At 45.1% G+C, this 23,152-nt stretch overlaps 2 protein-coding genes across 4 annotated transcripts in view; both read right to left on the bottom strand.

The window, feature by feature from the left end:
- Window positions 1–8,226, bottom strand: part of LOC135396940 (ribonuclease DdI-like) — an 87,464-nt gene extending 79,238 nt beyond the window's left edge. Inside the window, exon 1 of the mRNA XM_064628186.1 lies at window positions 7,819–8,226. The gene's annotated coding sequence lies outside the window, so the exon portion shown is untranslated. The remainder of the gene's footprint in view (window positions 1–7,818) is intronic.
- A 3,601-nt stretch (window positions 8,227–11,827) lies between these two features.
- On the bottom strand, window positions 11,828–23,140 carry LOC135396943 (rac GTPase-activating protein 1-like). 3 transcript variants are annotated; one of them, XM_064628188.1, is made up of 15 exons: window positions 22,964–23,140; window positions 22,647–22,747; window positions 22,287–22,428; window positions 21,937–21,997; window positions 21,260–21,378; window positions 21,002–21,167; window positions 18,569–18,734; window positions 17,338–17,558; window positions 16,939–17,184; window positions 16,679–16,787; window positions 14,998–15,236; window positions 13,806–13,908; window positions 13,605–13,680; window positions 12,927–12,989; window positions 11,828–12,122 (listed from the first exon to the last, which is right to left on the bottom strand). In XM_064628188.1, the coding sequence occupies exons 2-15, from the start codon at window positions 22,732–22,734 to the stop codon at window positions 12,071–12,073; spliced, it is 1,851 nt and encodes a 616-aa protein (XP_064484258.1). In that variant the 5' UTR covers window positions 22,735–22,747; window positions 22,964–23,140; the 3' UTR covers window positions 11,828–12,070. The 3 variants fall into 3 exon arrangements, with proteins under 3 accessions (XP_064484258.1, XP_064484259.1, XP_064484260.1); XM_064628189.1 differs by having other exon boundaries at window positions 23,045–23,134; XM_064628190.1 differs by lacking the exon at window positions 12,927–12,989 and having other exon boundaries at window positions 22,964–23,139.
- Between the last annotated feature and the right edge of the window lie 12 nt (window positions 23,141–23,152).

The following is a 23,152-nucleotide window of genomic DNA, read 5'->3' on the forward strand; positions in this document are numbered from 1 at the left end:
ATATATTTATTAAAGCCAATAGTGGCAGGATCTATGTTGTGACTATGCATGAAGGAGAAAAACCCAGCCAAAAACATGAAACAGAAGAAACACAATAAAATAAACATAATAAAAAATATACATATTACAGGTATGAAGCAATGGCATTGAAGAGGTATCAAACAGAAAGAATCAAACACAATATTTTGTACTAGCGGTAATCATACACACAACAACAACAACAAATAAGTTAATGATAATGAATGGGGAAATTCGCCACGTAAGGTTCGGCCCACTTCCCCAAGGCACAATGGGGCAGGATGAGATTTGTCCTGATGATGAGGTGATGAGTGGTGTGCTGAAGATCGATTGTAATATATACAGGGTGTCCCAGAAAACGTGTCATTGAATTATAATAAAAAAAACTACACCACATAGAGTCATGCGGTCAATGGCATTTGTTCTTACTGGGTTTTTGCCACCTCCTCATGTGAATGTCGTGTAACGTAAGTTTAATTATGTAAATTTTTGCGAGCTTAAGTCGGAAATTTGCCTAGTAAAGGTCACTTTTTTACTCCACCAATGTGAAGAGCGTGTCTAATTTAATCAAATTAATGATAATTGACAGGGATATTCAGGAGCTATCCCATCGGAAAAAGTAGCCCAACATCATGCTCTATGGAGGTCGCACAGAATAGCGCACGATGAATTTTTCAGCGCAATCTTTGTCAGTCCGACGAAAGGAGGTTGGGAACCCAGCCCTCCCCGATATCACAGAAAGAGATAAAACAGGTACGGCTTATCAAGTCCGACTTTCGCTGGGATGATGCTTTCCCTCTCCCAATTTTAGGAACTGTTACTTTTTCTACTATCAGTCTGTGGGCTGGCTTCGGAACCTCCTTTCGTCGCACTGAGAGCGATTGCGCTCAAAAAGTCATCGCGCGCTATGGTCCGGTGCTTCGAAAAGCATGATATTTTTTCCGATGGGATAGCTCGTGAATATCACTGTGAATTATCACGAATTTGAGTGAATTCGGCAAGCTCTTCATATTGGTGGAGTAAAAAAGTGACCTTTTCTTGGCAAATTTCTGAGTTGAGTTCCCAAATATTTACATAATTAAACTTGGAATACATGACATTCACATTAGGAGGTGGCAAAAACCTAATAAGAACAAATGCTCTTGACCGCATGATTCTAGGTGGCGTAGTTTTTTAATTATAATTCAATGACACGTTTTAATTAACGTTGTAATTAACGTTGTAATACACATCTGAGTCGGCGAGCAGCCGTCAACGTTCATAGGTATGCAAAATGTCACGGTAAATACTCAAATTAGGTGACATAACGTTATAACGTTGTTGCAAACAATACAATTCTAAGACATTGCAAAAAAGACATTCTTACCCGCTCATATGGGGCAGTAGCATTGATTATATGTAAAATGAATGAGTATAATGGGGATGATTAGAGAGAAACAAGAGCATTTTGCGGGATGATACCTTCTCCCCTTCTGAGAGGGAACAGACGACACACTGAATATAGATTAATATGTGTAGTGTGCCTACAACCCTTGCAAAGTAACTGTATTGCATCCTACAAAAATGCTGCAAAAACAAAAACACACTCTCACTGTCCTTTGAATAATGTCAGCTTAGTGTACATCTGACGACACCTCTGTGTATGACGGTCAGCTGTTAAAGTTTTTGCAGCATGATGGAGACGTACATCTAGATATTTGTGGGCAATACTCTTGATCAGATGGAAAAAAATTGTATCTCTAAGGGACCTTGTTCAAGCATGTGGGTGCCTCGAAGTGTTGAAAATATGTTAGTGGAAACAGTAACGTCGAGCACATCCACTAGCATCTTCTGCATTAGTGCTTCAGTTGACAGTCTGGATGCTAGCATAGTTGATCTATATACTTTTTCAGTCTTTTTGCATACTTGGATGACATCCTCTGATGGATACACAAGCCACCCCAGACTTTTTAGACCGATCAGTGAATGCTGAAGAAGGCAGGATGCTGGGGTAGATAGTGCACTTGCACATACTTCACACTTCAAGCGGTTTCGCAGATAACGTACCACAAATCCTGCTATGTATGCCACGACTGTGTCGGCATACGGAGACAAGTCTGTGGGGTCCGGTATGTAGTCGTGGTCCAAATTGGGTTCAAGTTCCAGATCTTCCTCACCTAGAGTTAGCTGCCGCCGGTCTGCAGACCAGTTGATGATGTCCTCAGATCACAGCGATACTGCACTGGACACAGGAAGTATGCTGATACGTTCCAGCGGTAGGCAGTTACCTGTGGTCGTATCACCGACTTCATTGTGAACTATCAGTGCCTTAAATGCCGATGCTAACTGTCTGGCTGTTGGGTTGTTGTTACATGATCCATGGGCACGGATTGCTCCGAAGAATAATTCTAAATGATCCTGACTTACTTTGTAACAGGGTAGATATTGCAGCTTCGATGTCCTTTCAATTAGATTTTCATACAGTGTTGTAGTGCACTTTGGTGACAAATGAGGAATCCAATAAATCCTGTTCTTCGGTTGCTATCTAGCAGCAGTTGCCCATTATTGGCGAGTCGCAGTACCGCCAGATAGGATGATGCATCAGCAAGGAATGACCGGACTTGTATAATGTTTTCTCAACACAGTGGCTTTCACACGACATATTACGACTTATTCACAACACGAATGAACTTTTCTGTTGGCTCCGTATCGTTGAAGCCTGGAATATTAAGTCCGCGGCAATGCTGTAGTGCATATGCAACTGATGAGCTGAGCAGTTGGGCTGCAAGTTTGACTTTCATTGGCTGTTTCTGCCAGTGGAGATGTGCGGTACGTAACCTGTTGCCGGCATGAATTCCTTCTTTCTGTTGGAGAAGGTGCAGCTTCTCAATGTGGTCCCAGCATATCCTACCGCCGTTCTCATCCACAAAACTTTGTTTGTGACAAAGGGCATTCCGGACAAGTTTTAACATGTGGCACGGATCGAGAAAGACTGCAACTGGGTTCACGGTCACTGGATGTGGAAACGTGGTCTTGAGCCCAGCATCGACATCCAGACAGCACCCAAGGATTCCTAACATTGCTACGTTTGAAGATGCTCCGTCACATGTGAGCGACACAATCTCTGCTCCAGCCTCGTGGGCAAGTGAAAGCCCCTCTTTTACCAAATTTGCCTTCTGTTCTCCAGACAGTCCACCAACGAGAAAATATCCCAAGGGAAGCTTCCACCTGCCATTTACAGAGACGACCATCAGAACCAAAGCCTCTTTAGCTACTGTGCCATCACTGCTGGAACCCATTCCAATGTCTACATAACCGTGTGATTTTTTCCCATCCCATTCAACATGTTGACGAATTGCCATCTCATAGGTGATTGCACTGCAGAAAGTTAGAATCTCCTTCATTTGATTCTCTGCTACCTTCATTTTAAGTGCACTCAGGGCTTCTTTGGAAAATCCTGGTTGACCATCAATTGACTGATACCACTTTTTGAGTGTACGAGGATGGGGCAGACAAGTGCCAAAGGTCCTTCTCACATATCTGTACGCCTTTGCAGAATAAAAGTAAAGTGTAAGTGCAAAAGCACAGAGTTCTGGGCTGTATAGGGAGTGGTCGCTTTGTCTTTTTAGCTGTCTGTCTTAGCAGTAGATCTTTGTTAGCTACTGCTATATTTGATAACACATCTCTCTTGCAACAGAACGTTTTTAGCCGTCAAGTCCTGGATGACATTTTCTAGATTTCCCATTTTCCGCTTCATACGTCGCTATTTTTCTTGTAGGGCCTTGATTCTTTTTTTTTTTTTTTTTTTTTTGCTCGCAGTATCAAGATTTCCAATCCGTCTCACTTCTTGCTTCAAAAAAACTTTAACTGCATGGTTTGTCTTTCATTGGGGTCAGTACATTTTACGTGGACCTTACTAACACTCAAATGCGTATTTTCAGATATGCTTTGAGCTGTTCCTATATGAAAGAAGCTATACCCACTTGTTTTAAATGTTGAACTTGCAAACGACATTGATCCGCAACAAATAAACCAACTATGCCAATTGCCGCTCGTGAAGCAACATTGAAGGCAAGGCTATGCCACTTTTTTATCACCCTGTGAGCCTCTTCGCGTGTTTCTTTCTGCCAAGGACATGGGTGACTCGAACAAACTAGCCCGGTCTTCTGCTTTTCTCGAGCTCAGCTTATACCGGAAATGTTCGTTTGCTTTCCCCAGTTATATAAGCCCAAGACGCTCCCTAACTATAGGGGTCTGTTCCTCCCCTTGTCCCCTGTGCTAAAGACCTTTCGATTCTGCATCCCAGCTTGGCATCTGTAGAAACAGGGTGGTGGTGGTGGTGTGATGTTATAAGGAAGGGGAAAGGAAGAGGAAACTGGGCATAGACAGTTTAGAACCATCCGCACATTTACTTCTTCACTGACGTCCCTTTCTCGTCTTTTCCAATCGAGCAGCTCGACGGCAAACAAACCGCTCTAACGTTACCCTCCTCTACGTGTGGGGCTCCGACTTTTCGGTTTTGTCCGGTAAAACACTCTATGGTATTTTTAACATAATCGTAGTTATCCGAAAAACGCAGATCTTCGTCAGGCGGGGACGGTAATACTTCCCATGTGTCACCCGTTCATATTCCGGAGGTGAATGCACGACATCAGCATGTCGAACTCAAAACAGCTCGGCATATAGGAAGTACGTGAAGGCATGATAGCCAATGTCTCTCACCAGGGGCATTGCACTGCACAGTGTCGTGAACGCAGAGCAACGGGTGTATTATGTGCAGTACTCTCGTATATTACCCTGGGGCAAAGTTGGACCCCGCCTTTTTGCTTACGTTTTTGCGAAACCGAAACTTCCAGCGGACTGCGCAAGAGAACACCCTGAGGTGTCTGCAAATGACGGCCACACAGCTGTCATTTGTATAAATCGTAATCGTGTAATTGTAAATTGTGTAAATTGGGCTGTGTAAGTACACGTGTACTACCTGTTGCAGTTCAATGTAATTAGACCTGCACGTTTCCGATTTCATCTAACCCAAATAAAAATGTCGCGCGCAGTGTTGCCCCCATTATTGTGGTACTCGATGGAAATTGATGTTCTGAGGCTGGAACACAGAAAGAAGGAATTATTTTCTTCAGAACCGGAGTGATTCTTCAGAAAATGCTGTGAATAGTATATAGCTAGAAAGCAAGTATCCCCATTCACAAATCTGTCTGGAGTTTATGTTCAGCTTTAGAACAGTCGCGGTTAAGACAAAAAGAAGAAAAATCAGAATTCATTGCCACCGACGTACCATCCCACACACCCCGTCCGCTTCAATGGCGACCTCGTGCGCAGGCCGATCCGAAACCAGTTCACAGAGAATATCATAGATGGCGCCTGTGCTGGCGTCACAGCCGGCGTGAACCGTTATTGTTTTGCACCGGGGCTGAACCATCAGGAATTTTCGAACGGTTTTTCCGTTGGCCAACCAGATGACTAGTTTCTGAGTCAGTTCGCCTTTCCATTTTGGTCACTCGCAGTACCGTTCGCGAACCGCTTGAGCGAAAACGATTGACTAAAGCTCACGTTATCCTCGAACCAGTACGAAAAACGTTTATCCCGTTTGAAACCATTAAAAATAATCTTTCAAAAATAAACGCGTAAGTACCCACTGTTAAAAATATATCTCCCAGAATATACGCTTAAAAACTAAACGCACAAAAATAATCGGCGAAATATCCCCGTTTAAATATAAACGCTAAGGAATCCACGGTTAACAATCTATCGTTAAAAATAAATCGTTTCAGAATCCCCCCCAATCCACCCTACAGTTGCTAGAGTCATGTGGTATGGCCCAAATCAAAGTGAACTGCAAGCAAGTGGCTTAACCTAACCTCACAGGACCAAACTAGCCTAAACTATCCCAAACTAACCGAAACCAAACTAAACTTACCTAACATAACATGATATAACCCGGCGTAAATTGCAATCAGACCTCCTCCGTGCTAGATGGTGAGGGGATTTTGAAACTGTTTATTTTTAATGGTGGATTATTAAACGGTGATCTCTAAGCGGGGATAGTAAGCGGTTTATTTTAGGAGATATATTTTTAACAGTGCACTTTTTAAGCGGATTACTCTTTAATGTTTTATTCTTAAACGTTTATTATTAATGGTGGATTTCGGGGACCCCCCCCCCCACGGCACCCTGCATGCCCGTGGACCCATACACTCCCCGTCCTCATCCTTTTGCTGTTCTTTATCCATCTGTCCACGTCTGTGCATCGCTCACATTTGCTTCGCAGTCCAGCAGGGATTAAAAGTAACATTGTGTCCTAATAAGAACGTTGTTTTAATATTTGTTGCAAAGATGCAAAGCGACCCGTTTGCCGCACAGTACAGGCTCGCAACGCCCCGTACGCGGTGTGGGCCGCGGAATATGGTCGTTTGCATGAACGCCCGCAAGGAGTCCTCCGTTTCCTCTATGGCTGTCGTCTGCTACAAGTTCGTCTGCGATATTGACCGTGAACGCAGACGGTACCTCACATGTGCATTCGTACAGACACAAGTAATGGAGGACGCCATAAATTCTTTCGATTTTGTCGCTACTGAAGTGACTTTGATGCGTGCTATCGACGAGCTGGCACAACTACGCCGCCAAGATTCGGAAAAGCAGCTACTAATAGACAAACAGACCAAGAAGATTGTAGGAATTGAGCGACGTCTCGAAAATGTGAGAAGGCGCTCCCGAGTGTTACTAAATAACTTCGAGAAAGAGGTGCATTATGCCTGGAAGGCTCACGAACCCGAGCAACAGCGAACCAAGAAGATGAAAGCCGAGTGGAAAGCGGGAAGACTTCGGCAAAATCTCGCAGCGATGCAGGAATACCACAACAGCTTACAGGCGGAGAATGTGACACTGCAAAGCAGGATAAAGGAACTACGCTTTCAAGTCGTCATGTTTAAGAACTTGGACGACAATCGACTTTCGCAGACGACGGAGACGAGAGAGTCTTTGCGTTCGATCGCTCACGAAACTTTGAAATCTTCCGCATCACAGCGCGAATTGCTCGACGCTGCAACCACGGCTGTCGACAAGAACATAGCCGTGGAGCGAGAGCGCGCTCAGCAGCTTCACCGTATCCGAGCGACTCAGAAAGAAAACTCGGAACTCTTGAAAAGCAAACCGCAGCTGACAACCGGTGCGTGCTTATCAGGGGATCTCGTTGAGATACCGGGCATCGAAAATACGCTGACTGATCTGCAAGCAGAGCTGGAGCAGTGTCTGGGCGACTATGCCGATCTGGCAGCGGTAACAACGTCAAATGGCTGCACGACTGTTGCAGTGCAGACAGACGACGACCACTTGCACGTGCGAAATACGCGTACGCTGACTCTTTAAATGTTGCGTTTTTATGCGACATGTGTGCTCTAGTTATCCTATCTCATACCATCCAATGTTTATCATAGAAGTATAATGCTGGTGTGCAAGCTCGTGAAAATTCAAAATAAGGTAACATTTCCTTGACTTGAAGGGAAAACGAGAGAAAAGACAGAACACCAGCTGCGCAGGAAAATACTCATGTCGTGTGATTGCATTCGACTTACTCGTAAGTGTTGTCCTGAGTGCTTTTGGTGTTCTGTCTCGCGACTCTCTTTTCAAACTCAAGGAAATGTTATTCCAAAGCTTAGTTGCGCCCAGAGATATGTACCAAGCATGCCCCTATGTATAGTACATACCTCAAAAGAGTTTAACCACCTGCAAAGTTTTCTGCTCTGAATATACCCTCTTGGGTGAGTTCATATCAAACGACCGGGAGAAGCCTAATCAGTGAAGACTCACCGGATTAGTGTTGTCGCACTTGGGAGCGCTACATGCCAACTGAAGGACTATCGTGGTTGGGACGTCAAGAACTGATATCCATCTCCGTCGTTTCGGTACTGTATTCACACAACGGAAAGTGGTCCGCTGGTAATTTTCTCATCGCGTACGTGTTGCCAGCAAGGTTGAGACGCACGGTGAGTTCACCCGCAGTCTCTCGTATAGCTCCCGTGTTTGCAGCCACAACACGACCAGAGTCACCGGGGTAGAATTCGTACGGACAAGAAACTGCGCTCTGTTGCGAGAATTCCACGGTTCACTTTCACAGCCCTCTCCTGCACAACAACACACATTATGATATACGCTACGGCCAGCACAGCTTATCACACATGCGGCCACCAAACACGTGGCATCAGTGGCAGGTTCCTTCGAAATGCATCAATGCAATGACAAATGTACGGGAAAAAAATACGGCACAAGCAGGACGAACTGGGAATTTACACGTCTTCGAGCGAAGGTAGGTGCTTGAAAGAGCGTTGGTGGCGCCACCTGCGATGTGCCGACCACGAGCACTTTGCTGAACGAAAGCTGCATTTGGAGATGCAGTGCTATCGACGCACCGGATATTTTCCAAATCTCGCGTGTAGTAGAGTACGTAGTAGAAGTAGAAGTAGTTCGAGCTTGGTGACGCCCGAGTTTGGGGTCTGCTGCTCCATTTCTTTTAGCTGAGGAGTATGGTCCTCTTCTTCGCTTGTATCGGGGGGGGGGGGGGGGGAGTAGCTGGACTAGGTAGCTTGTTGATGATTACATTTATAGATCGCAGGAGGATTGTCCTTTTGCACTTTGGATCTATCTGCTGATAGTCAAGATGCGGAGTGGACCTGGCCTAGTGTTTCTGCACGATTTGCGTATCTTTGAGGAAGTCACACAGCACACTGAGTGCAATTTTTCGGTCTGAGCTAGTATTCCAATTGCCCATTATCTTGGCAAAGGAGTCGTATGACTAAGCTTTCTTAGTTCCTTCTCTAATTGTTCTCGTTCTTTGGAGAACTTCTTGCACTGAGCACTGATGACATGGTGGGTGTTATCTGGAAGCATACACGTTGAGCAGTCAGGAGAGTCTGCTTTGCACTGCTTGAAGAGGACTGCGTTGGTTTGGCAGGACTCCAAGACGTATGCGGTGAATCAATGTGGTGTATTCCCGTTTTATGTTGCCAGGTAAGCTCAGGATCAATGTGTTTGATGCAATCTTCTGATCGCAATGTTTTCAGCCAGAGTTTCTTTGCGTATACTTCAGTTTTGCTGTTGAGCAGGTTTACGGCATCTCCTTTAGTGAGCGGGATAGGTGATCGTTTCTGGCGACAATCTGTGACAAAACGAATCGCGTAAAATTAGAACGCACGACAGACGCGACCAATATAAAAGCCTTGGACATATGCTACGCTAATCTATAATGTTTAATGCCGGTATAAGGAGGAGGGGAATGGAAGGAGGGAGATAATATACAAATGATTCGTCTCTTTTCGTAAATATGGTGCAGGTGTGGCGCTCTGCTCTGTGCGCATGCTACCGGCGCGATAACTGAAGTTGCTCACCATACCTGAAAAACGGGCTCCTTTAGAATAAACATTCAGCTTCAGTGTAGTCGTGCCTTTTCGGCTGTGTTTATGGTGCGGCTTCGTCTGGGTCAGTCGAGACAAAGGTTAGTGGCCTGCTGTTCACTGCTGATTAGATTTCTTGAACACCAGCGGTGAGATCCTCAACTGTTCGATGGGTTTTTGCAAGGGTGAAAGGGTGATCTTCAAGGATGGTTTGTAGTGCGGATCATCGCCTCCCACCATCCTCCCCGCCAGAGCTGTCGCGACGTCAAAGTCCGCCTGGGGCACGGTAAACCTGCAGCCCCCCCCCCCCCCCCCCCACACACCTTTCTACTTCAGACTGGTGAGGGTGCAGTCTACCGCACCCGCACCGTCGCCGGTGTCACGTGCGTTGCAGTCGAGCGCTTGGCGTACCAAAAGAAGCAACGTAGCAACCAGTAGAAACGAAAAATTTTATCCGTGTGAACTGCAGCAGTTGGCCGCACAATTCTAGTGTGCTACCATGAGAGTACATGTGCCGCTTTTTTATAACACAGTCCTTTTTTTTCTGTAGTTTTCTGTTTTTTATTTACTTTTTCTTTTTTTGTGTGCGAGTGACAATTACGCCTGCTGCCACTTTATTGACATCGGTGCTGTCCAGACTTACCGTCCGGCGCCCTTTAGGGAAGCCGCCCGGGGTGGCTGCCCTGGGCGCTGCGAAAAGCGCAATGTAGGCTTCAGATGAAGTGCATCGTACGAAATCCACGCCGACGATATCGACGGCTGCTGCTTCGGTTATGCGCTCGGGTGAACACGACACCGCGAACAACGAGCAATGACGCGTTCGACTGACTGGCGTCCAGGTAGAACCCAGTACCGGTCTCAGAGCCTCGGAGGTCCCACAGCGTTGTCTGGGGGCCGGCGTGCCACAGTCGGACATGAGAATGCATGATCATAAGCTCTGTGAGACGATGACGACTTCGGGCTGGGAGTTCTGCGGCGAATACCTCGACCTCAGCTTCACAAAGCCAGTATAACTCGCTGGCTTGCAGCTCTGGGAAAGTGAGAGGCCCGCGTATTTGACACGTTGGCGAGCGCTTCTTACGAACCGTAGCGGCCATGCGGTAACACGTTACGTACAAGTTGAGAGTCGCGTAACAGGCTACATCGGCGACAACTGGCGTTACGTGAAAAAAGCGGCGCGACAGGGAGTTATCGCATTGACGGTGAACGTCTCAGTGGGGTTCCTGGGATCAGAAGAGATAAAATGTGCTGGAGAGCGTGGCTAAGCTTCAGCAGGTAATCTGACACAATGGGGACCGTGTCAGCAACGCGGCTCTAGCAACCGATGAACAGCGATGCCGCGGTTTACCAAGTCAGCTGGGCTGTCTTGCTCCGGAAAGTGACTAAGGCCCCTGTTTTCTGCTGCGGCACCCACTCGTAAATTCCGCGATTTTCCGCGGCAAGCAGTCAACGGCTGCTTGAAATGAGGAACACTTTATTCTCTCGGATAATGTGGGAACAAAAATATTTTATAAAATTAGATTGAAAGCACTGTTGTGGCTCAACATTACGTACATGATATCTTGTGTTCTCCTCTGACAAAGACAAAGGTCTGTCACCTGCAGTTATTTTATACCTGCTGAAAGATCTTTCAGCATCTACAGAGTTTATAGAAACTTCATGTCGCTTCAATGCAGCATAGAAACTTTATAGGAAGATTGTAGGAAGGAGCTTACGACACATCCTCTGTGGAAGTAAGAGTACACCCTTTTTGTTTCTCGGCTGTAGGCATTATTTAGGAGTCTTTAAAGGCAAACTCCCCCACTGCCACCGCTAAACTGCACACGGGAGGGTAGCCGCCCCTTCCTCAGGCGAAGTATGCACAATAAACTTGGGCTAACGTTATTTTAAGCAAAACTACAATCTGTCTGTGCTGGTCCTGCAGCATGGGCAGTTTCGGAAAGCAGGCTTCACCTCATGCAGGGAAGCTTCAGGTGAAGCCCACTTTCGGGAGGTGTCGTTCATATTCAGCGAATAGTCGGATATTCCGAAATCCGAATATAGGGTATTCGAATCGCGAATGTAATACTTCGATTGATTGATATTTGATTCGAATTCGATAACTGGAATATCCGCTCACCCCTAAAAATAAGGGATACCGTGAAATTCCGTGCCAAACGAAAGATTCCGCGATATTTCGCGGAAAACCTGGGGCCTTAACAATGACGCCAATTGGCTGTTAAGGGCCGATGTTCGTCACGCGATTCTGCACGAAGGTGGGTCTTTGGGAGGACATGTCCGCACTCCAATGCCGTACAATGGTGGATTGTGTTCAGAAGAAAACTTTGAAAACGATCGCCAACACAACGCATGCGAGAATCTCTAGACGCAGGAGAGAAACTGTCTTAAGTGGAGCCACGCGAAATTTAACCTCACAACGCCAACAAGAATGGGATTTAAGTATAATATATTAGTCCTTCAAGAGTACAACATCTCGATGTCCACTGTTGCACATTTGGTGATGACGAATCAATACACAAGGAGAGGGAGGCTCGCAAAAATGCTAAAACATTCACAAAAATTAAGTACTGGAGCTTATGATCCTTCAAAGTCTAAAATGACATAAAATATTCATTCACACAAAGTTATACAAAAGTGTGTTGTCTGCAAGTCTGTACAAAATGTGGTCATCTTCATTTCATGGCTGGCGAGGAAAAGTAGCCTGAACGTGCTCCAGTGGACCGCCTGAAACAGCAAAAAGCAATTAACTTGTAACAATCAAGTTAATTCTCGAATCTCAATTCGTTGTTGAAATCAGGTTAAGAAACGTTCTCCAAGTGTCAACGAACCCAACACCACATGCAAACCAAGGAAACTGTTCAAGGCTAGCAACAAGGTTTCTTAGCAATAATGATGCTAATTATGTAGTAGCTGTCGTTTACAGGAGAGCACAGTCCTCGCCTAAACAAATTAACAGAATATCTACCAGTGATTACTTTTTTAAAATATCAAGTATGCACTTAATCGCACGCGCAATCTTTGACTGAAACAGAAATGAGTAAAGAATGTGTTATGTGCCATTCCATTATGTAATGAGAAAGAGTCCCACTTGGTTCTATAAACCATTAGATATATTAGATATATGTTCGTGTGGTATACAACCACTTACAGCAAGAAAAGCGACAAACAGCACAACATTAGAATTTGACAGCACGATGTAATAAAAAGTAGATAAGGTATATTAGTAAAGGCATGCAGGGTGAAACAAAATTTTGCTGGTGGGTATAGACTTGCACACATGACATGGAGAGAGTGATGGACACAGCACTGAAAGACTCCAGTGCCTGTTCTAGTCCTATGCAGTTGGGGGCAGTCATACCATGTAGAGGGCAATAGTCTTGCATGCACTGCATTTAAGGAGAAAATGCAAAATACCACCACCAACCACAGCATGCAGTACATCTTTCCACAAGGATCAGCAGCAGAGCTTCCTCCTCTCGTGGCATGCCCGTCACCAATGAGGAATCGTAAAACAAGTGCAAAACTAACCCTTTGGAAATGCTTCTTGCGACTGGTGGTAGAGGAGCACGCTTTGCACTACTAAAGCCCGACCTTGAGAACAGAGACAAACATCCTGTGACATAGATCATAACTAGAGCCTGAAGTTTTAGGGGTTTAGCCCGATTCTTCCCCGAATTGAAGGTTGCTCCCTTTAGAGCGAAACCCGATTTTTACCTGGCAAATTGGTACCCTCACTGAGATGTCTGTAGGAACTTGTTTGGCAGCAAATGCAGTTATATACAAGGTTGTACCAAACCAGTACAGCTTGAGCAACTGAGCCCCCGAATTTAGTACACCGGGAGTTTTTTTTCACCCGAACTCGCGTGAATTTAGAGGACACGTTTACTTACGTGACTTTACCCCCCTGAATTTAGACAAAAATATTTCCCGAAAACTTCAGGCTCTAATCACAGCTGTTGCGGAACACAGCCTCACATGCACATGAGATCAGTACACGTATTAACATACGCTCTAAGGCATGTTAGTGTTGGATACAGAAGTAGATGAAGAGTAGCATGCAAGGCATGCCGTGATTCGGCTGATGAATACGTTGAATGTAACACGAAATGCAAGCAGAGCACGCCTTCTATCGTCTTAAAGCATACGAGTAAAAAACCTGGGACAGTCCCTTTTTTTTATCTCGCGGTTTTGTTTATTATAGCATACCTGAGAGGAGTGCGTGAGCGTGAGGCCTTCCTGCCCAGTGTGCCGTACACCGGACCCAGCACAGAGCTGTGTGGCACTGAAACAAGAAAAACATTGCCTTTCAGACCATAGTGGCACCACTACAGATTCAAGAAGAAAAAGACAAATGCTTTGTCAGCATCATTCAGTCACCCCCTTTTACTCATCTACTGCGCATATTACCAGGTTTGGTCTCGGGAGTCCTGAGAGCATCCTCTTCTTCGGGGTCAACATCAATGAAAGTCCTCCAGAATTCAGCAGGTACAGAAAGAAGGCACTCCATCACCTAAAACCCACGGGATACATTAAAGCCACGGACATTGAACACTGATCCCCACTGCAGCTCTGCTGCATAGGATTGAGCACAACGCAGCTGTACATAAATGTATGGCCGCTAAAGCTATGCTAAAAAGTATGCTGAAAAGCCAAAGCTAAGCTGCAAATAAAAACAGGAGTACCATTAAAGGGGAAGTGGGAGCCCCTCAAGACACAGTTCGTTTTTTTCTGTGGCAGATTGTGCAACAAATACTGTATTTTCTTGTATCTAGGAACTTTTTTTTTTCTTTCAAAAATCCAAGGCCGAAAATGAAGTTGTTGTTGTTGTTCAAAAATCCTGTGTCCCAAAGGCTAGGAGTCACCTTGGATTGCAATATCTGCGCCCCAACGAGGTCAGGGGAGAGGCGGGAGCAGGTGGTGGGATCCGGCCAATAGCGTGGGTGCAACAGATACCTCGTGTTGCGGTTGCCAGCTGTTATACTACTGCCTCCCAATCTCTGTTTACTTTTTTCCAAATTTGTGTATCCTGAACTCGGTGGTCATTTTAGTTTCGAGAGAATATGCTAACGTGCATTCCTGCACAAGAGTGACGATCGTGGCTGATCCCCAGTGAGCAGGGGCCCACACAGGGCTCCCATGATCCACGCGCACTCTAGAAACATCTCAACTCTTCTGCACTGTGCCCACATCAGAGAAACTTACTTCGGGATGTTTTTGTAAATCAAACAGTGCAGTGACAAGACACACTGTACAGATACATTTGTCAGGAACTGCCAGTAAAAATATTTTGCATAGCATATTTTGCGCTTCGTTGCTCCAAAACGTGCAAAATATTTTGCATAGCATATTTTGCACTTCACTGCTCCAAAATGTGCAAAATATTTCACGTTGCATATTTTGCACTTCACTGCTCCAAAATGTGCAAAATATTTCGCGTAGCATATTTCGCAGTTCACTGCTCCAAAACATGCAAGATATTTTGCACTCCATTGCTTCAAAATGTGCAGCAATAGAAGCGATCCTTTACTGTAATGTTGTTACGACACCACCTTATCGGGGAAAGAAAATTTCGCGCAACACGAGTACGAGATGTACGAACCTGAGCCTGCTGCCCAGTTTCTTTCAGGGGGTCACGCACACTAGCTGCATCGTTGCTGGAGTAGCCTACCACTGTAGGGCCAAACACACGTGCCAGGTTCGACACAGGCATCTTCGTGTTGGGACTTTGGGCAACCAGCTGAAGGTGAAGCACTAGGGCTGCTAGTGTGTCCCTGTTCGGCTTGGGAAGGGCGTTCACGTAGTGCCAGATGGGAAACTGTTCGTTCTCTCTACCCCTTTCTGAAAGAGAGAATTGATTGATCTGTATGATACTGCATAATTACCAATTTTTGCGAGGAAGAAATTTTCGCAAAAAACACGAATTTAAAGATCTGCGAAATATTCGAACAGAGACAACTGATGTATGCAGTTTACTCTACTGTATTGCACCGTCTTGCCTCACATAGTGTTCACTTCTCCGTTACAAGTGAAGATAGTAGTCCAGCCTCCATGAATCCCACGTGGACGTCTGCGTCCCGTGATCTCAGTTCCTCTCTAAAAGTTGGCGAATCACTATCGACTGCCAATCGCACTTGCTCAATGCGGTGTCAAGAATGACGGGAGACAAGGCAATCTGGCAATGACGCGGATGCAAGGGCCCCATAATTGCATAATTTTTGCCTGATCCTGCATCCTCACAAATTATTGAAGCCGCAAATTTAACCACTTATACAGTACCGTAAAATGCAGGGTGCAATATTCCACCCAAAATGCGGGTCATCGGTGAGATCTCATGATATGACGTAGCAAAAAAATGCTGCTCCTGGATAAGAAATTCCAGTTTCTGAGGCCATAGAGTAGTATCCGTTTAATGTAGCGCACTGTCACATTTGTCATCGTTGTTCTTACTATTCCAAATGCATTAACCATTAGAACACACCTCACATGCGGGTGGTCACTCTGCACTTGCACTCCCAACGATGCTCAACTGACTGCCAACGCACATATTGCGAGACACCATATTTCCCAATGAGGCTTTGCACTTGTACTCCACCATATAGCAGCTCAGAGGATTAGAGAACGAAGTGGGGCAGAGCAGCTCCTGCTACTTTTCCTCTGAAGTGGTATAGACATTGCGTGTATGCACTGCTCATGACACTGTTGTCTGAAATGGCCTGTGAGTAGTTCTGCAGCCCATATTTCCTTGATTGTCATTAAAAAGATGGGCGATATGCTGCATCTGTTTCTTATTCGAAATAAATTATCTTGCAACACCTCGAGATCTGAGATGGGATCAACCACAGGGTGCTGATCTCAGAGAACCGTGTCGCAAGCAGTACCACAGCATATGCAATACAGCTAATCCTGTCTGTTGGTATCAAATTCTCATTCCAACGATGTTGAAGGTGTCTCTTTTGTCCGGTCACCGTCAAGTCCCAAAAATCTCTGAGCATCATAGCATAGCATAATCATAGCATAATACTAGATTAGATTGACTTGTATACTGTTTCTTTGCCACTACATCAGATGAAACAAATTACTCTGAAGTGTTATTGCTAACGAGCTTTACAAGCATTGCCCATAATCACATGTTGACTAGTACATTCACTCTCACTACACACATTTCCACATATTTCTGCAGTCAGTTCCATGCAAGTCATCGTACACGCAGGTAAATGCACCCAACAGAAGAGACACAAATCAGGCAGAAAGCATCAGGTGACTTCGCTTCCATTTCTTACCTGCCGCTTTCACAAAGTCGTCCCAGAAGGACTTCGTAATGAGTGTCTCGGAGAGTGAGTTCAAGAAGGACTTGATCGCGCTGCAGACAGCGTGAATGTCAGCAGTCTCCTACAAGAAAGTGTGAAAAAAAAAAAAAAAAGACAGTCAATAGAAAAGTAGCGCGATCTCCTCTCAGTTGCTCCTGCACTCTCCACAAACACTCGACTGCTACGTTAGGTGCCTCAATTGGGCACGCAGGGTTCTTCATGAAGTGACATACCAAATTCGGAGCTCCTTTCCCTCGACCAAATGCCGCAATGATGTCGCGCACTTCCTTTTCAGCCCCGCACACCCTGTAGAGCCCAACTTCGTTGAGGCCCCGACGTTCCACCTCTTGAATGCAGTGAACAATGATTGCCGGCACCATGGGCGACGTCGGCGGTGCATGGTCAGCAATGCGGCTTTTCAGGGCGCCATTATTGCTCTGGGTTGGAGTACTTCTTACAGCAATGCACGGCAGTGGGACCTACAAGCAAGGACCGAGCCGATGAGCCGCACTTTGCAAAAAAGAACATGCAGCGACACGTTGAAAGAAAGCTCGGCACAATTCTAGACATTAAAGAAGAGATACTAAGAACATCAACTTAAAGTGCCCTAGCATCTATGGCAGATTTCTTACCTTGTCCTTACACTCTGGATGGCAAGTTGCACGGCAACGAGAGCACTTGAGCACGGGCTTGTAAAACGTGATCCTCTTCCCACAGGGGCCGCATTGGTCGGGCTTGATGACAGTCTTGGTGCAGAAGCTGTGCTCACGCGACAGCAGCTTGCCGGCAGAGTTTGTACGGGACGGTGTGCGGTTTGTATGGCGTTGCTGCAGGGGTGTCGTCTGTCCATTTTCTGTATTCAGAGTATTTCCAGTGAATTTTTAAGCTATACTGAACTAAATGAAATTGAAACTACTACTGCTTTACGAATATTCGAACAGGAATCAAATATCTGAATCTATATGAATGCTATTCGCAACCTATTTTCAGTATTTCAAATTTTCGTATATTTTTCGAATACTAGTACGTACTGAATTGCCATTCTGCAAGTGGGCTTCACCTCATTGCGTCCAAGAGTTAGGTGAAGCCCACTTAACGTTAACCACCTTTCCCCCCCCCTCCGTTCTGTAGGTCGGCTGCACATCAATACACTCGAGTGGTAGGGGAAGCCCACCTTACACTGTTTACAGTACTCTTGTACTAAAGTCTACAACTTCTGTGCGCTCATGGTCAACACTGTACTCTGGGCACTGCATGTTCCAGTGAATGTACTCCAACCCTCAGAGTTATGTTCAGTAACAGATGGGAATATGTGCAGTTTCTAAAAAAAGTACAGGATATTCACAGTGTAAACATAGAAATGAGGATCGAGATGCACACAAAGCCGGCTGCACGGAACATGTTGACTAACTCTCAATACAGTTCATCCCACTAATGCAGTCTACCGTACACAACACAGATGGGACCCTTCTCTCACGATAAGTTACACTAGGTGAAAAGGCTCACAAGTTAGGAGCAGAACATCATCGAATGAACACAACACCCCAAAATATTTCACCGTGAGGTATTCGAAATTATTTGAATTGGAACTTTTCTGATTACGTATTCGAATTCGATTCATCTACTGAAGAAATTATTCGGGATCTCAGTTGTCTCGCGACGTAAACACCCTATTATTATTATTATTAAGAAATTATTCGGAGTTTATTCGCAATGGAAATTTGCTATTTGCACAGCTCCAGAAACTACTAGTTGTCCTAGTTCAACTGCTTGCTCTCAAAGCGCGACACTTAAAACGACACGGATTCAGATACTAACCACGTAACTTGCACCACGCGGGAACCACACGGGAAGTATACTTGCCCAACTGAGGTGTCATGGGAGGTGCAGACGGGATGTATTGCTCAGTGGAGATGCCATGAGGAGTTTGCTGAGTGTACACTCTGGACGTGGCGACAAAGTCCTTTCCGTCCGTTACGGTTACGGTAGTTGTTGCAATGATGTTAGGGCGTGCTGGATCGTCAGATTCCTGAAAGACAGTGAACATGAAGTACCGTGACCTTATTGAATTTTTGGGCGAGTCTGGTTGAACCTACCTTTCTGAAAACAGAACTATTTCGTGTATGACAGATGCTCAGCCTAATAATACATGTTACCAGGGGAGGTATAAAAACCGAATACTAAATAATCATATTGTTCAAGTTTTGAATACGTTCAGGAATAGTAACTTCGGGCTGAGTAGCGTACTAGTAGATGAGGCGATTAAGTAGGGGTGCGCAAACCAAATCCTCGAATCCTAGGCAGGGATTCGAGATTCGGAAATTCGAATCCCTATGCCCAAAACGTTGAATTGAATCTTTCGAACCCACCAACCACGTTTGTTCCTTTCTAAAATTCGCACGTCTAAAGTCGTCCGAAAGTCTGATTGGGCTAAAAAGTTCCTGATCACAGCCCCATTGACAGTATATCTGGGCGCTTCAGCACATCGAGTGTCATAGCTGATAAAAAAATGCAGTGGGCTAGACCCGGAGTGGGTGAAAGTGCTGGTGCATCAATTTAGAAATTTGAGCTGCATTTTCTTGTTTGTTTGTTTACATTGCTCTGGACTGGGAGAGTTCAGGCAGGAATTCTTACATTACAAGTTTAAAAGTAAAATGGTCTTGCTTTTGATTGTTTTTTAGTTTTATGGAAAGAATTCAGACTCGAGAGTTATGTATCTCCTGTAGTCGATGGACAACGTATTAAATAAATTACATTTAAGGCAGACTCACTTCTTAAGAAAGTCTATGGGGAATTTTTGTTCGCAGGGTTCTCATAAACCTCACTAAATATCTACACGGAACAGATACCGGGCGTGTTCCCCTCTAGTTTACCTAGGGAATGACATATTTTTGAAGGCCTAATGTGATCCATTGATTTTTGGTGAATTAAAGTTTGCCAAATTTTCAATACATGGGAGTCCCTGGGAGATGCAACAAAATCGCTTCTTTCGGCCCGCCCGCGATATTTCGGCCAAAATTATTTCATTCCCTACAGTAACAGTTCTGGAGTTGATTGCAATCAACAAATTCGACAAGCTTACTGCAGTTTTCCAGATCCCTGCGAATGAAAATAATGGCTTTGCCGTTTTCTAGCATGGTCTGCACGCTCGCGCCAGTTACATTACTTCCTTAAAGCGCGCGAGGAAAGCAAAACGAAGAAAACAATTTTGCTGCTGTGCAGCTAACTCTCTTCGAAAGCGAACGTTAACTAGATCACATGAGTCTGAAGAATTTTGACAAGTTCATGTCGGTGAAAACACCACATACCAGATAAATCTAAAAGAGGGTTCCTCTTTTAGATTTATCTGGTATGTGGTGTTTTCACATAACGTCAAAGGAATGCATTTGGCCGCCATGATGGAAGTCACTTTTTCAGCGCAGGTGCAGAGATTATCTAGCATTTGCTCGAAAACTGAGCCTAGAATGGAGTTTTGAAATCTTCAAATCGCTTGAAATCGCTTCAATTACCTTCTTTTATCCCGAAGACACTTCATAATTGATGTTCCGACGTTTTCTTTCACGAAAACTATGGTACTAGTTGCAATGAAAAATCACGCAGTTTGTCATCTTTCAGTGCCCTTTGCACGAGAAGTGACCACCAGAGGGAGGAGCTTACCAACGTCGCGTCACATCCGAACGTGACGTAGGTGAATACACTCTATAACCTAGGATGACCTGTCGCAACCCCTTTAACATAATTTCTGCACATGTACATACTACAGCCACGAGACTGAAAGATTCATTTGCCGTGAAACTACTGCCCAGTTATGTTTCTAAAGGCCCGTATTAGTTGAGAACATAGATTCATCGCTTATACTTAGGGCCTGACTTTTTAGGGTTAAACCCGTATCCGCCCGATATTTACCCCCCCGAACGAAATCTGTAAAATTCAGGTTTAACCCGAATCTACCCGAAAACATCCGGGGCGCGTGGCACGCTCATAAGCGTGCATTAAAACAAAGTTTGATAACATTGCTAAACATTAGTTCCATGTTAAGACAAATTTTTATGAAACAAAAAAAATCACCCGAATACACCCAAATTCCTGACGACAGAATATGCCGTAACGGGATTTAACCCGAATACACCCGAATTTTCAAATGAAAAATATCACCAGATATTTACCCCCCAAATTTGGCCAAAAATAAAACCCAAAAAAAGTCAGGCCCTACTTATACTTTAACAAATGTATAATGCTAAAGTTTCAGCTGAAGATCAATCACATTTGAAAAGCCAAGTAAGAAATACGAAGTACCAGGGATTTTTGCCTCTTAGCTTCAACTTCCTGAAGATCAAGCCTTCCAGAGCTACGCTTGCCACGTGACCGCGTGCTGCGACGTCCACAGCCATCTTCAGAAGTGTCCAGGCTGTCTCGGGAAGGCGACAGGGCCGATCCCGCAGACTCGTTGATTGTGTTCAGCCTGATAAAAGACAGCGCATCACCCAATGCACCAAGAGCGCAAAACGCGTCGCACTCGACACTGATCCACCGCATAACCGTCCGTTTCTTTACCTGCGTGCTGCTTCATCATTTGCTGCAGACGGCCTCAGAAAAGGCAGCTTGTCTATCGTCTCATCCCTCAGTTCGGGGTCATTCAGAATGAATTCTTTGATGAGGTCGATCTGACGACTCTACACAAGGCAGATTTTTTTAAAGCAACTTGCATGTGGTTAAAATCAACATAAAGTAAGCAGAGTGTGAGATGCAACCACGACCTACTAGATTATAACGACCATGTCATAATCGGCAGCCTCTATGAGGATCCTGTCTGCACGATCCTCTAGGCGTGCTACTCATCGGGCCGCGATATCTACATCATGGTTGGACAATGGAAATTTGAACGTGCAGAAGCAGACGTACGCAGAGGACAGCAACAGCTCCTACAAAAACACTTAGAATGGTGATGATAATCAACTTGAGAATGAAACATCTTCCATGGGACGTTCACCGCTTATACAAAAATACTAAGGTAAGCTGAAGTACAACGTATTGTCAAAATTGAGGAAGCAATAACCGGGTCGATGAGTAGCGCCACCGCTAGCTTACAAATGCGGCACTGGAAGGGGTGCCTATGACATGATCGTTATAATCTAGTAGGTCGTGGATGCAACACGTGTGAGGCAAGTGAAAAAAGTATTGGCAATCCACAGCACTGGCAGGAGGAGATGACACCTAACAAAATTACATACCTTGGCTTCCTTTTCTTCTTCACACCTTTCACGGCGTGCCATTTCTGTCTCCAGTACATTTCTGCCCATTTGAATACAGTGGAACAGCATATTAAGACAAGCTACAGCCCTCAGGTTCACTGTGTGTAGTTAAGTGTTACGGTGTGAAAGATGGGGAGATAGCACACTCAACACCAAACAAGCCAGTTGCTCACGTATGTATAGTCTAAAGACATTTTTATAGTGAAGGCTCTTTAGCCCTGAGTGAATCACTCTTACGGCACTTAACGCCCAATCACATACGCCCTTTCCTCACGAGGACATTAACTGAAGGCGGTTGCTAATTACATCGGTTTTCTATATATGCTTACCTGGTGTATTCCAGGAGACGTTCGAGCTCAAGCTTCTCTGCTTTCAATTCAGAGACCTCCTTCTGCAAACTCTGTACTAGTTGCTCCGATATGTGCCACTGTTTTCGACAAGCTTCTTGGTTTTTTACGAAGTTCAAGAACTCTAAAAAAAACGAACAGGTAATAAGAAATGACAGATGTATGGGGCCGGTTGGACGAACAGAACAGAGACTGGACGTGCCTTTGCTGTGCAAATGCAGAGGCACAAATTAAATGCTCTATCCAACAGAGGTAGCAAGCTATGGGCTCGCGGTTTAGCTCTCGGTACCTTGCAATAAGACCGCACGCACGCACAAAAAGAAACATGAAACGGGGACTCACCCATTTCAATGTTACTGCAGGGCACCAGCTGACGAGTAAAGTCGTCAAACTGCGCCACAACGGACATTTTTGATGCAGTCGGCGCCATAGCCTACAGTGAACTGAACGAAAGACACAAAAAACATAAATCACTTACGATAAATCATAATACGATAAATATCACTTTTCGGACTGGCTGTGTTCCCACTTGCGCGTGGTACGTTGCAACAAAAGCGTAAGATCAGAAGGTCAGAAGGAACAACAAATTTCAAATTGGCGGTTACGCATGCTAGATAGGACAGCGTCCAAAACGAGGAACGACATTCAGTGAGGCTTGCCTTCTGAAGCGGAGAAGTCGGACGTGTCGAATAATGTAGCTTTCAAGTCAAACAAGAACTACAGTAAAACGGACAAAGCACCTGACGAGCCACGCCACTGGTCACGCCGTTCAAAGATTTCGGGACTTCCCGCTGGTGCAAACAGCGCACGCGCACAAGTCCAAAGGCGGTGTGAAACGTGGTGCATGA

The sequence above is a fragment of the Ornithodoros turicata genome, chromosome 6 (genome assembly GCF_037126465.1).
Source record: "Ornithodoros turicata isolate Travis chromosome 6, ASM3712646v1, whole genome shotgun sequence".
Taxonomy (NCBI): Eukaryota; Metazoa; Arthropoda; class Arachnida; order Ixodida; family Argasidae; genus Ornithodoros; species Ornithodoros turicata.